This window comes from Xyrauchen texanus, chromosome 9 (assembly GCF_025860055.1).
Source record: "Xyrauchen texanus isolate HMW12.3.18 chromosome 9, RBS_HiC_50CHRs, whole genome shotgun sequence".
Classification (NCBI taxonomy): Eukaryota; Metazoa; Chordata; class Actinopteri; order Cypriniformes; family Catostomidae; genus Xyrauchen; species Xyrauchen texanus.
The window spans coordinates 29941231-29954307 of NC_068284.1; the positions used below are offsets into that span (position 1 = coordinate 29941231).

The following is a 13077-nucleotide window of genomic DNA, read 5'->3' on the forward strand; positions in this document are numbered from 1 at the left end:
GGCTGTCAAATTAAAATTAGAAATCTGAATATTCGTTGAATTTAAGATATAAATGCACATTTCAACACAAAAACTGTGCATTCATATTTTAGATGTGTTTCAAGCACTGACGATGACTTAGGTGGAGGTCTTTGGCTGTTCTGTCTTGCTTGTTTATTAGCGTCTCGTAGCAAATGCAATGCGTTTTAAAACACTATGCCAGGAATGGAGGCATTTCACAAAACGAGTCTTGAGATCTCTGCATTTTGTTTAACTCTGTTGTGCTATGTTGTGCTATGTCAAACATGGCATTTGAACAGCCTCTATTGCAGCACTGGCCTCAGGTATATGCCGTTACCGCAATGAGACTGAGCAGCAAATACTGCTTCACAGATGAGTTCCACAAATTTGGAAGCACACAAAGCCCTAGAAGTAGCATTTTGATTGGTCTTCTCTGGAATGAATGGAGTAACATTGTTGTAGCTATTATTGGGCACTGGGCAGGACTGCTTTACATTATTTTCATTTGAAACGGCAACAAACATTAGCTGCTTTTCCACATTCGGGCCCAATTGAGGGCGTGCTAATGCATGCCAGGGCCAGTTGCATTCCCACTGTCACTTCCGGGGCTTCATCATGCCTCTTAGGGGCTTTCTCGGGGCCAGCGGTTGGATCGACGATTACCCTTGGGCCAAACAAGGCCAGCTGGGAATTGAGGTGGGGTCAGTTTCAAAGGAGGAGTTTCGCTGAACTTGCCAGGTTGTGTATCCAGTACACAACTATACAGGTTTGGAAAAAATGAAAACATTGCGAGGAAAATTATTATGCTAATGTGTGGTCCCAGGTGTGTGTTCTGTATATTTGCTTTTTTATAATGAATTTATTATTAAAGTAACATATTTGAATGGGGCTCATCCAAACAGAATTTAGAGTCAAAACTATCCATTGTGTAATATTGGTTTTACTGTTTTGAGTCTTTTGTTTTTAACACAAATGTTGCATTATGTAAAGATATTGCAGTGATATCAGACCTATCATGGTTTGTGTCCAACCAGTCCCAAATAAAAAGAGAAAATATGATCAAATCAGACATACCTTAGTTTCATGTGTAAAGGAATGCCAAAAATAGACATTACCATATCGTTATTTAAAGTACTGTATAAAAGATTTTCATGATGAATTTCAAGCAGAAAATAAAGATATATATATATGGCCTGATATATTGTATACTTATAAATTATAGCATGTTATACGATTATGGTCATACTACCCACCTCAAGGAAGAGTGTAAACTGATTTCCATAAACAAAATGTAAATAACAAGAAAACGATACAAGAAGCCTCAATATGGCCCAATAATGCAACTGGCAGTTTGGTATTGGATTAGATTAAATAGTACAGCCAAATGTTGCACATTCCAGTTCAGTTTGCAAGCAAACAGTGGTTGGTGGTGTTACAGGATTTCTTTTCAACCCCTTTCTGCTTTCCTCTGAGTGAAAAGTTTTCAGTAAAGGGCTGTACTTTCACCAAGGGTTAAGGTCCATTGATTGCACAGAAGGAACACTATATACCTTCCCCGCAATTAGAGTTAATGCACAGACATTAGGCACATGCAAACAAGTCAACCTAGTATCATGGGCTCCTCTTTTGTTATCTGCATTGTAACAGCAGTCCATAAATACTGACTTAATAGGTGTGTTCATACCTTTTGCAATGGTCTTGCTAGCTATTGTAGGGCCCTCCGATACAGGAGATGCGGGTGTGTCGGTGGAGGTGTTGTAGACTGGGTTGGCAAAAGCTCCGTAGGAAAGTCTCTGCTTGTCCCTGTGTCCTAAATACCCTGGCAGAGACAGCTTATCCTGAGGAGACACATTGGAGGAATGACAGAAGCTCTGAGGTCGCGGAGAACGCTCCTTCTTCACTGGACTGGGCTGCGAGACAGAAAAAACAGTGGTGCAACAGTCATTGCATTAGATACAAAATATCAAACAAAGCAGCATCTGCAAACAGACTATGCAAGAGATTTTCTTAGAACTAATTTTTAATTTCCATGCAATTACTTAAAAGCTGCACTATGTAAGATTTTTTGGTTAAAAATGAATAAATTGCCATTAATGACTGAGTACATAAACAACCACTGTTCAAAACAATGTCCTTATCCCGATTCACTACAGTAAACCTATACAAATCATTTGTATTTTGAGCTGTTTGGGTACGATTTAGGGCGAAATTGCTGGCTTATGACGTACATCCTTGCGTCATTACGTCGTGTCCGTGAACATAAGGAAAATCACAGTAGATGGCGGTAATGCGCTATTTTAGTTTGCGAGTAGCCGTTAAAAAGAAGAAATGAACTACAATTCAGTCTGTCACACTCACACAGTTCAGGACAGCAAAATGGATGGATTTTTATCTGTTATCCGAAATTGTTTACCTGATATAATGCTTGGATATGTTTTCTAGCAGGGTTGTTGAAGCTAATATTGCTTGTCATGCTTGTATGAATCAAACAATACTCATGCCTTAATTGATCGCTGAGGCTCTACAACAATAATAAAGTCTTCAATTGAACTCATATCAGCCATATCACAATTCAATTAATAAGTGTAGAACAATACAAACATTAATAGTAGATAAAACACTTGAAAATTATATTAAAATATACTGGAAGTGATTGAGTCCCCTGTTCTCTATGTAAAAATGCTTTGAGTGTAGTGTCAGAAAAGTGCTTTGTGTAAAATTCATTCATTTAAAATATGTGAATACGAGTGTTGTTTACCATCAACAAAGCAAGTAATATTTCAGTTTTAAATGTTTAATTGTATAACATTATATCAACATGAAAATAGCACATTGTGACTCCGGCTCTGAATATCTCCAGTCATGATCACACACAGGCAAAGCTCAAATCAAGAGATTCATCCGCCAGAAGAGCAGTGCCAAAACAATTCATGTAAAGTGTTCTTCCGCAGATTGCTTGCAATTTTAAGTTCCACCCACAGATTACAGCGCAAAGTTACATAGTGCAGCTTTAAACAGCTGGTGCCTAGGTAATTTCTTCTGGATGTATGAAGTCAGTTCCCATCAAGTTTACAAAAATGCTCTATAGCAGATAACATTAACTATTGACATGTTCCACTAAGTTTGGCAACCAGAATGTGTCTAAAAAAAATTTTTTTTTTTTTTATTCTAAAGATTTAATTGTAATATTGAATATTATTTTGTCATTTTAAATGGAAAGTTCACCCAAAAATAAAAATGCTCACATTTGCTCATCCTCCTGCTATTTGAGATGTCTATGACTTTTTTTCTTAAGCAAAACACAAAAGAAGATTTGTTCCATACAACTCAAGTGAATGATGATGAATATTTTGAAGCTCCAAAAAGCACATAAAGGCAGCCTAAAACTAATCCACAAGTGATTTAAACCATGTCTTCTGAAGGGATCCATTTGGTTTTAGGCGAGAACAGACCAAAATGTAACTCCTTTTTCACTGTACATCTTGCCATTGCAGTCTCAAGGTACGATCATGATTTCAAGTTTGATTGTACCTCCTAGTGCTTGAAGTTTGTGCAGAGCACGAGATGGCATTATGGGAAGTGCAATCAAGCTTTAAATTATAATTGCCAAAGAGACTACTGATGTCAAGATTTGTAGTGAAAAAGGAGTTAAATTTTAGTCTGTTCTCACCCAAAACCAATTGGAATCAGAAGACATGGATTTAACCTCTGGGGTCTTATAGATGGCTTTTATGCAATTTGTATGTGCTTTTTGTTCCTTCAAAATTTTGGTCACCATTTACTTGCATTATATTGACCTACTACAAAGCTGAGATATGTTTCTAAAAATCTTCCTTTGTGTTCTGCAGAAGAAAGAAAGTCATACACATCTGGGATGGCTTGAGGATGAGTGTATTTATATACATATGCAATGACATTCAGATATTTTGAATGTGTGGTTTAATTGTCCAAATACTTTTTGAGGTCAATAGATCTGCATGACAACAGAGCTCTTAGCTGCCCAAGCCAGGTGGAAATCTAGTTAAGGGAGAATAATTAAGGCTAATAAAGATAAAGCTGGGCACACAAACCTTGTCATCTAGGTCATCGTCACTCTCATCAACCTCCTCCAGCCGCAGATTCCACTCATACTCCACATGAACATGAGGATTAAACCTTCCGGCTGCGGCCTCCACCAGCTGAAAACAGACATTTAATCGCAAACTCATTAACATAACACACTTCTCCTCTCTGACAAATGCAGGAAAAGGGCATGTTTTGAGTAAGTAAACTTGTAGGTGGTTGTGTGGCAAAATTATTAAATGAAAACAGTATAAGATAAATAAAGAATAAAAAATATTAAGAAAAGAGACCTTTGTTTGTTTCATAGAATTTAATATACAATATTGCTATAACAAAAATCAGAAACATTGATTAGAAAGCTTCACACTTACCAGCTCTTCACACTGTGCATTTTTCAGTCGCCTGGCAATGTCCAAGGCTGTCTCCCCATTTTGATTTACTGAAATTAAACCAACAACACGAGAACAGCCTTATAAAAATTATTTTAACTCAAATTGCGCAAAAGACAAAAATCAAAGCCTCAAGGTTAGGTGTTGTGATAGCTGTGTTATATCCAGTGTAAAAGAAAATAATTCAAGTATAATATACAGTACTGTGCATAAATACTTTTAATTTATCAATTAATGTCATACTTAGTCCAGTAAACATAAAAAAAGCTAAATCAATATTTGGTGTAACCACCTTTGTTTGGGAGTATACAGAATATGTATATTTCCAATTGACACACTAAAGCTGAAGCTGTAAATAACCTTCTTAAGTCAAATGTTTTTGTGCAACACCTTATGTGCCTAAGACTTTTGCAATGTACTGTATATATATATATATATATATATATATATATATATATATATATATATACTGTATATTAGTCCTGTCAGTCGATTACATTTTTTAATCGTGCTTAATCGCATCCTTTTTTTGTAATTTTGCCAAGTGTGATGAAAGAAATAGAAGCTGAGCAAAATAATTCTCTCTACTATTTACGATATATATATATATATATATATATATATATATATATATATATATAGATAGAGAGACAGTGTGTATATACACTGGCGGCCAAAGGTTTGGAATAATGTACAGATTTTGCTGTTTCGGTAGGAAATTTGTATTTTAATTCACCAAAGTGGCATTTAACTGATCAAAAGGTATAGTCAGGACATTACTGATGTAAAAAACAGCACCACCACTATTACATTTTTTTTTTAATCAAATCTAGACAGGCCTGGGGGCCTTGGTAGCTCAGCGAGTATTGACACTGACTCGAGTTTGAATCCAGGGTGTGCTGAGTGACTCCAGCCAGATCTCCTAAGCAACCAAATTGGCCCGGTCGCTAAGGTGGGGTAACCTCCTCATGGTCGCGATTAATGGTTCTCGCACTCAATGGGGCGTATGGTAAGTTTTGCGTGGATCGCAGAGGAGTCTCTGCGGTGTAATGCACAACAAGCCACGTGAAAATATGTGCGGATTGACTGTCTCAGAAGTGGAGGCAACTGAGACTTGTCCTCCGCCACACGGATTGAGGTGAGTAACTGCACCACCATGAGGACCTACTAAATAGTGGGAATTGGGCATTCCAAATTGTGAGAAAAGGGGATATTAATAAATAATAATACAAAATCTATGCAGGCCCCATTTCTAGCAGCCATCACTCCACAACTTATTCTTGAGAAATCATGCAAAATTGGTACTAGAAAATCACTTCCCATTATATCAAAAACAGTTGAAAGCTATTTGGTTTATTAAATGAAGCTTAACATTGTCTTTGTGTTTGTTTTTGAGATGCCACAGTATGCAATAGACTGGCATGTCTTAAGGTCAATATTAGGTCAAAAATGGCAAAAAAAGAAACAGCTTTCTCTAGAAACTCATCAGTCAATCATTGTTTTGAGGAATGAAGGCTATACAATGGTGAAATTGCCAAAAAATGGAAGATTTCATACAAAGGTGTATATTACTGTCTTCAAAGACAAAGGACAACTGGCTCTAACAAGGACAGAAAGGGATGTGGAAGGCCAGATGTACAACTAAACAGGAGGTACAATCAGAGTCTCTAGGTTGAGAAATAGATGCCTTACATATCCTCAGCTGACAGCTTCATTGAATTCTACCCACTCAACACCAGTTTCATGTACAACAGTAAAGAGAAGACTCAGGGGTGCAGGCCTTATGGGAAGAATTGCAAAGAAAAAGACACTTTTGAAACAGAAAAACAAAAAGAAAAGGTTATTGTGGACAAAGAAACATAGACAATGGACAACAGATAATTGGAAAAGAGTATTATGGATCTTAACCCCATTGAGCTTTTTTGGGATCAGCTAGAGTGTAAGGTACATGAGAAGTGCCCGACAAGACAGCTTAATTTATGGCAAGTGCTACAGGAAGCATGGGGTGACATGACAAGGACCTGCAAAGCTGTCATTGCTGCACATGGAGGGTTTTTTTTTTTCAAATTGTAAAATTTTTCATGTTATTAATGTCGTGACTATACATTGTGATCAGATGAATGCCACTTTGATGAATCAAAGTAACAATTTCTTTCCATAAGAGCAAAATCTGTACATTATTCCAAACTTTTGGCCGCCACTGTATATATATATATATATATATATATATATATATATATATATATATAAAATATTACCAGCATAACAACTTAAGTGAAAAGTTTAATACAAAAATGTACATTTCAAAACTTCTCAGTATTTGGTAAGTATTTGTCCCTTTTTTGCTTAAATGACAACATGCACTTGAGCTGGCATGGACTCCACATGTCATTGCAAAACCTGATGATTTATGTTATTCCTGCATGATCTGAGAATGTTCCAAAGAATGTTCAAAATCTTGTGTTCGTCAATGGAAGAACCAAAATGTTAACGAAATATTACTGTACAGAGACTTGAGAGACAGTAAAAAAGAGAGGGGAGATATTGATAGGCTAAAGATAACAAACAAATGATGTTTGCACTTACCTAGGTCAATAGATGGCTTTCCCCTGAGCAGCAGTTTGAGACACTCTGGCTTCTCATATGTGCAGCAGTAATGCAGAGCAGCGTTTCCACTATCCGTCTGTCTGTCTGGAGTTCCACTGTACAGAGACATATCCATATTACCCTCTCTGTGCTTTATTCTGTCCTAATGAGTGTTAGTGGGCTATTTAATGCACACAACAGAGTACTCTGTCTAGTACCTATTTTGGACAAGAAAGTCCACCAGATGCAGTGCGGTCTGGTCAGATGTCCGCACAGCAAAGTGCAACGCAGTTTCTCCCGGGTCCTGTCGACAGTAATTTAATACTGTCAGAATCAAGTTTGCTTCAGATAACATCACTCAGAATTACCTGAATTGATTTAAATGTTCTGTAAAAAGCCTTTCATACGCTTATGATTGACCAAGTGTGAATGAGTAAGTTTCAGATGACGGTAGAACAATAAATGGACGTGGCAGGAAATAGTTTAAGCTGTATGATTTGAGCAGTATTAAACAGACACAAGTTTTATTTTCACGTGAGGAAGTTTAGTTTTAGAGTAAAGAAAGCATTACCAGCCTGGTAAAGCATTACAGAATGCTGGTCCACAACACGGGATGCAAGAATGCTAGAGTTTCATCAAGGCTTTTTGACAGCAAAACTTCCTTGGTTAACCAGCATTACCAAAAACTGAAAGTTTTGCTGGTGTACAACATGGCAATGCTGGCCCACAAGCTAGACCAGCACCAAACCATCACTAACCAACCTAAAACCCAAAGTATACTTCGGACAGATGAGTGCTCAAGCTTTTGAGCAGCCTAGTTTTTCTAACCGCACATCAGAATGTGCATGCGCATGGAATTATTTGCACTAAATAGTGGGTCCACAAGCTGGAAAATTTCACATGTGAGCTAATGCTGTCACAAAGAAGCGCTAGGAAAGAAATTTAATCGGCGGTAAACATCAGGAGAAGACTGTGGAAGCAACACTTCTAGAGCGCATGTGTGAGGGGGCCAGGAGATACTTGCATTTGTATAACTCAAGTCTGGAGGAATATAAAGACAACTTTATGTGTCTAAACAGAATTATTCCAGTATCTCATAGCAGCCGTAGAGCACATGCGCCAACCACCTGTCTATGTGCACACAGTCAAATTAAGCATATTTTGACAGGCTCACTTTCGACTGGATGCAGACACAAAATGTTCACATCAAAACTGAAGTGTACTTTGGGCTTAAACCAGCTGGTCTTTTCAGCAGGGCTTACTAACATGTATTGTGCCCTGGCAAACTTTTGTGGCAAATGTTTGGCAATCATTGCTACACATTTACCACATATTAACTACTAGTTATTTGCAAGAGGGCACACCAGATATTTGTCCTGAAATGTTTATATAAAAAAATCTCATCACCACCAAATTTGCAGCATATAAATCAGTCATTCCATCCTAGATAGAGAGAATTCAACATTACATAGATCTATACCTGTCCAGCTTCTGGAAATTGATCCATGAGTTCCACTCCATCAGCGTACAGCTGAATAAGGGACATCAGGTCTCGAGTCCTCACGGCTTCATATAGATCACCCTGTCTGGCCGTTGCTGTAGTGGCTGTCCGGCGAGCAAACCTGTGCTCCACATACTTCGCATTTATGTACTCCTTTCTCTCTGTCCTAAAGGGTTGGTTTTTGTACATTATTTCAAATTGTATCAAAAGTGTTCGTTTTTACATATTAATTAGACAACAGGGTTGTATTTTAATAGAAAAAGGTCTATAGTGCACATTTTCTAATGTGTGCTGTGTGGTCTAGTTACTCACATGTCACTTGATGGTGTTGGCTTTGGTGATGGACTCGGCAGATTCCCTTCCAATATTTCATTAAAACTACTATTACCCACATTCTTAGCCAGCTGCGAAATGATAGCAATTAGGATAGCAAATGACTAACTCAGATATTAATAGATAAAAGTTAGATTATTTGTGTAAGTCTGAACGGAATCAAGTGCACATACTTTACATACAATTACATGGCAAAACGTCATGTAAGTCAAACTTATAAAATGTTATTAGTTTAAAAAAATATATTCTACATAGAGACTACTAATTCAAATATTTGTCAACTAAATACATTTCAAGCATTTAATCATAAGCCTTTAGATCAAAAAGTTTTTAAGATCATGAGAAACATAAATTCAGTCAAGTGTGTCCAAATTTGTCACTGGTAGGGTAAATTACAAGATTACCAAGAGTTCAGAAGTGCCTAGTTTGTCAAGTTCCATGGACTGGATGCGTGAAATATGGACTCCCATTTCCCTGTGGATCCCTGAACACTCGATGCATGTCAGGATGCCGAGGTTAGTGGATAACCATTTAGGATCTACAGCAGAAAGAATGGAAAGCATTTGGGACCATTATAGTTTCTGAGGGCAGTGTGTACTGTCTTTCACTTTGGAACCACAAATTGGTGCCAGAATCTACGAAACATTTGCTGTGTTCTAAAAGGAATACTAACTTGCTTCTTTCTGAATACTGTGCAGTACACACAGTCTATTGCCAACTATTTACAAAAAAATAGTGAGTGAAACACTAGGTATTACACAATAATAAATGTTTCAAACAGAAGTAAGCTACATTGTTGTCATGTGACCTCATCATGTTGCATGCGAGTAGCATCCAGTTATCATAATTGATATAAATAATGTAAAAAATATATTTCAAATTTTTTATAAAATTTTGTATAAAAATGTCACATGTAGTAGGTCATACGGGTATTTCATGCATACCAAAAATTCACATACAGTACACAATTTACAGTATAAGTATATTAGTTTGCTCTTCCTAACATGGCCATCATTTTGAATTCTCGCTGCATAAGTTCAAATGAGGACCTTGTGACAGATGTCACTGGTTAAGTCTGTGTTGCCATAAACAAACTTTCAGACAAACTTTGCTAACCTGGCGCGCCACAGTCACAGCAGGCTTCATTCCCAGGCATGCGTAGCACGTCTTCGATGATGGCTTTGGTCAAGTCTTCCAAACTGTCATCTCCAGCACTCTGCTCGCCACGGAATGCCATGTTCAGAGCCTCCTCCTTACTGTTAGTCAGCACTGAGATCCATCTGCACGTCACACATGCACATACAGTATATATGCATTAATCACATGCTTACCACCACAGATGGACATGTACATGCAATAACATGTTAAGTGAAAAAAAACTTGGACAAACACGCTTTCATTCACACACATACATAATTATATATCATATAAAAAGACAGAAAATCATACTAATCCGCAACAAAATATACTATACATTAGGGCTGGGCAATATATTGAATATTCATGGCATATTTTTGACAATTATTTTAATGCACTTTTAATTTGCAGGGATGCAAACTGATAAGTGGTGAAAACTTGACAAAGTCATAGCAGGTGTTCCAGGGGTATATTTTCAGTTGATTTATTTATTGTATTTAAATATTTTTAAAATAATTTTTTAATTACATTTTTTGGAATTACACAACTTCCTGTTGCCCAAAAAATTAGTCTTCTCTCCTTTTAAGTGTGTTTTTCCAATCCAGGTCCCTTTTTTTCTTGAGCGGTCTGGCAACACTGTAACTGGTACATCACCCCTTAACACAAAGTAATGCTATTTAAAAAAAGAATGTTAATAATCATTCTTTAATTTCATTCTAACCGGTTACCAATTGGAAAGAAGACAGCAGAATGCTGCAATCGGAGCGAAAAAATACAGTTTCTGCTCAGAATGAAATGCAATGAAAACAATTAGTTATTTGTCCCTGGTTTTAATATCATCTCTGATTTTAACTTAAGTAGAAAAAATGGTGTCCGGCTTTAAAAGTAAATAACCGTCCGAACCGAAAATGTAAAAAAACGGATACATACACATTTATGAGTACATCATGGATCTTCTTTAGTGTGTTCTATATCAACTCAGAAGAGAGAAGCATTAACATCTGAAGCTACTTCAATACAGGTAATCAACTAAATTAATGTATAATTCTGCTTGACATGTTGCATTCGTGCTTAGATTAAATTTCAACTGCATCTGGGAGAAACATTGTGCTGTTTTTTTTTTGTTTTCGTGCATTCTTTGACTTTTTCTGACTTAACTTTATTTAATATCATGCAGTAACAAACTGACATAGTGATTGATTTATGTTGTCATGAAATAGAGATCCTCCCCTCCAAATCCAAACAAAAGTGATCACAGGAGATGCATTTAATTGACCAGGGCTAAACAGCGATGTGTCTCACCTGACCACATTTGATCAGATCACCCAAGACGCATCGTAATACCAGGTGGAAACAGGGTCATAGATTATATACATTTACTGCTGTTTATTGTCATATTACTGCATATAAATAAAAATGTAATATTATTTATGTTCATTAGCTGAAAAACAATGTGGGAAAATGGCATACTTGGCTGCAATGGCTGTTTAGTATTTTAAAGATATTTGTAGCTATATTGCCCATCCCTTCTATACACACAAACACATATTTATCCCATTAACACATGGAGGCTCTGATACACTTGCATCTTGTTCTCACTCATAAACACAAGCACAGAGAAATAACAGATGGTAACAACTCACAACCTCACACATTCACACTTACATCACAAACTCCTGTTCATCCTCTGCCTGGAAATGATATGTTCGATTATCTGTAGGAGGGAAAGAAGGAGATAGATGCTGTTATTAGGGGAGAGAAGTGCATTATGGTATCTGCCCTTCAATTAGAGCTCTCTGCCTCTGTAATGGAGGCCTTGCTATCACTTGGATGGAAGTAATATGTAGTTTAGCGGGGGGAAATTCACTCACGGGAGATGAGGTCAAAGCACTTCTTATCCTCTCCGCTGGGTTTAACCTGGCAGGTTAGCAGATTCAGTCTCACTGGCTGCCTGTTGGACTGGATAGAGGGGGTAATGGGTAATCAAAGAGTGAGTGAGTGAGTGAGTGAGTGAGTGAGTGAGTGAGTGAGTGAGTGAGTGAGTGAGTGAGTGAGTGAGTGAGTGAGTGACCCGCAGTTCAACAAGCATAAGACAAATCCTTAAAGAGACTTACTAGGTATCTACATATAAGACATAATTTTACCATGAAATAAAAACAATAATGGAAGTTAACTTGGCCAAAATAATATTTAAATATACAGTATTCATTGACGCATATGTTATTAAATATAACATATGCCTAGTCTGAACAATATACCAGTATACAAAAGCAATAAGCCACAAAATTACTGGAACACACAGACTGGAGTGGCTTGTTTCTTATATAAATTGGCTACCTCAGGAATATAATGAAAGACACTAATCTTCATCAAAAAGCTGAATATTTATTTATACACTGTATCTGTGTACATGTGCAGTAGTCACTACATCTAACTCAAGAGGCTCACACATATACACAAAAATCTACAAACAGGCTCTTGAGATGAAAGCCTTTGCTGAAGGTAATGTGGCGAAACAAATAGCTACAGCTCCATACTGGCAACAATAACAGCAGTGATGAAATACAAGACTGCCGGGACAGTTCTTGTACAGAATCAACGTAGAAACCATAATATTAAAAAGAAAGCCATAACATGTAATTGGTTGCAATTGGAGCCTTCAACACAAGAACAACTGTTTGAGATAAAAACTAATGAGTAACCATGCTGGATGGAAAGTTTGAACTTAAACGGATAGTTCACCCAAAAATTTAAATGATCTCATCATTTACTTACTCTCATGCCATCCCGGATGATAGTTGTGGTTGAGAAACAGATCAATATTTAAGTATTATTACTATACATTCTCCTCCTTGCCCAGGCATCGATATGCAGGTAGAAAGCAAAATGCCAAAAACAAAAGAAGACGTATGTGAAAGTGATTGATAGTAAAAAAAGGACTTAAATATTGATGTTTCTCACCCACACCTGTCATATTACTTCTAAAGTTATGGATTTAACCACCAGAGACATATGGATTACTTTTATTCTACTTTTAAATGCTTTTGGAGCTTCAAAAGTTTGGTACAC

General features: G+C 36.9%; 1 protein-coding gene across 3 annotated transcripts in view; it reads right to left on the minus strand.

Moving 5' to 3' along the window:
- Positions 1 to 13077, minus strand: part of LOC127649283 (arf-GAP with SH3 domain, ANK repeat and PH domain-containing protein 1-like) — an 80743-nt gene that overhangs the window by 13729 nt on the left and 53937 nt on the right. For all 3 annotated transcript variants that reach the window (XR_007971276.1, XM_052134325.1, XM_052134324.1), the window contains exons 14-24: positions 11880 to 11967; positions 11674 to 11722; positions 9988 to 10151; positions 9276 to 9409; positions 8851 to 8942; positions 8518 to 8704; positions 7256 to 7341; positions 7038 to 7153; positions 4434 to 4501; positions 4071 to 4178; positions 1685 to 1910 (exon numbers count right to left, since the gene is read on the minus strand). Coding sequence is in view for 2 of the 3 variants with exons in the window: in XM_052134325.1 (XP_051990285.1) it covers positions 1685 to 1910; positions 4071 to 4178; positions 4434 to 4501; positions 7038 to 7153; positions 7256 to 7341; positions 8518 to 8704; positions 8851 to 8942; positions 9276 to 9409; positions 9988 to 10151; positions 11674 to 11722; positions 11880 to 11967 (1318 nt within the window). In the remaining variant the exon portion in view is untranslated. The remainder of the gene's footprint in view (positions 1 to 1684; positions 1911 to 4070; positions 4179 to 4433; positions 4502 to 7037; positions 7154 to 7255; positions 7342 to 8517; positions 8705 to 8850; positions 8943 to 9275; positions 9410 to 9987; positions 10152 to 11673; positions 11723 to 11879; positions 11968 to 13077) is intronic.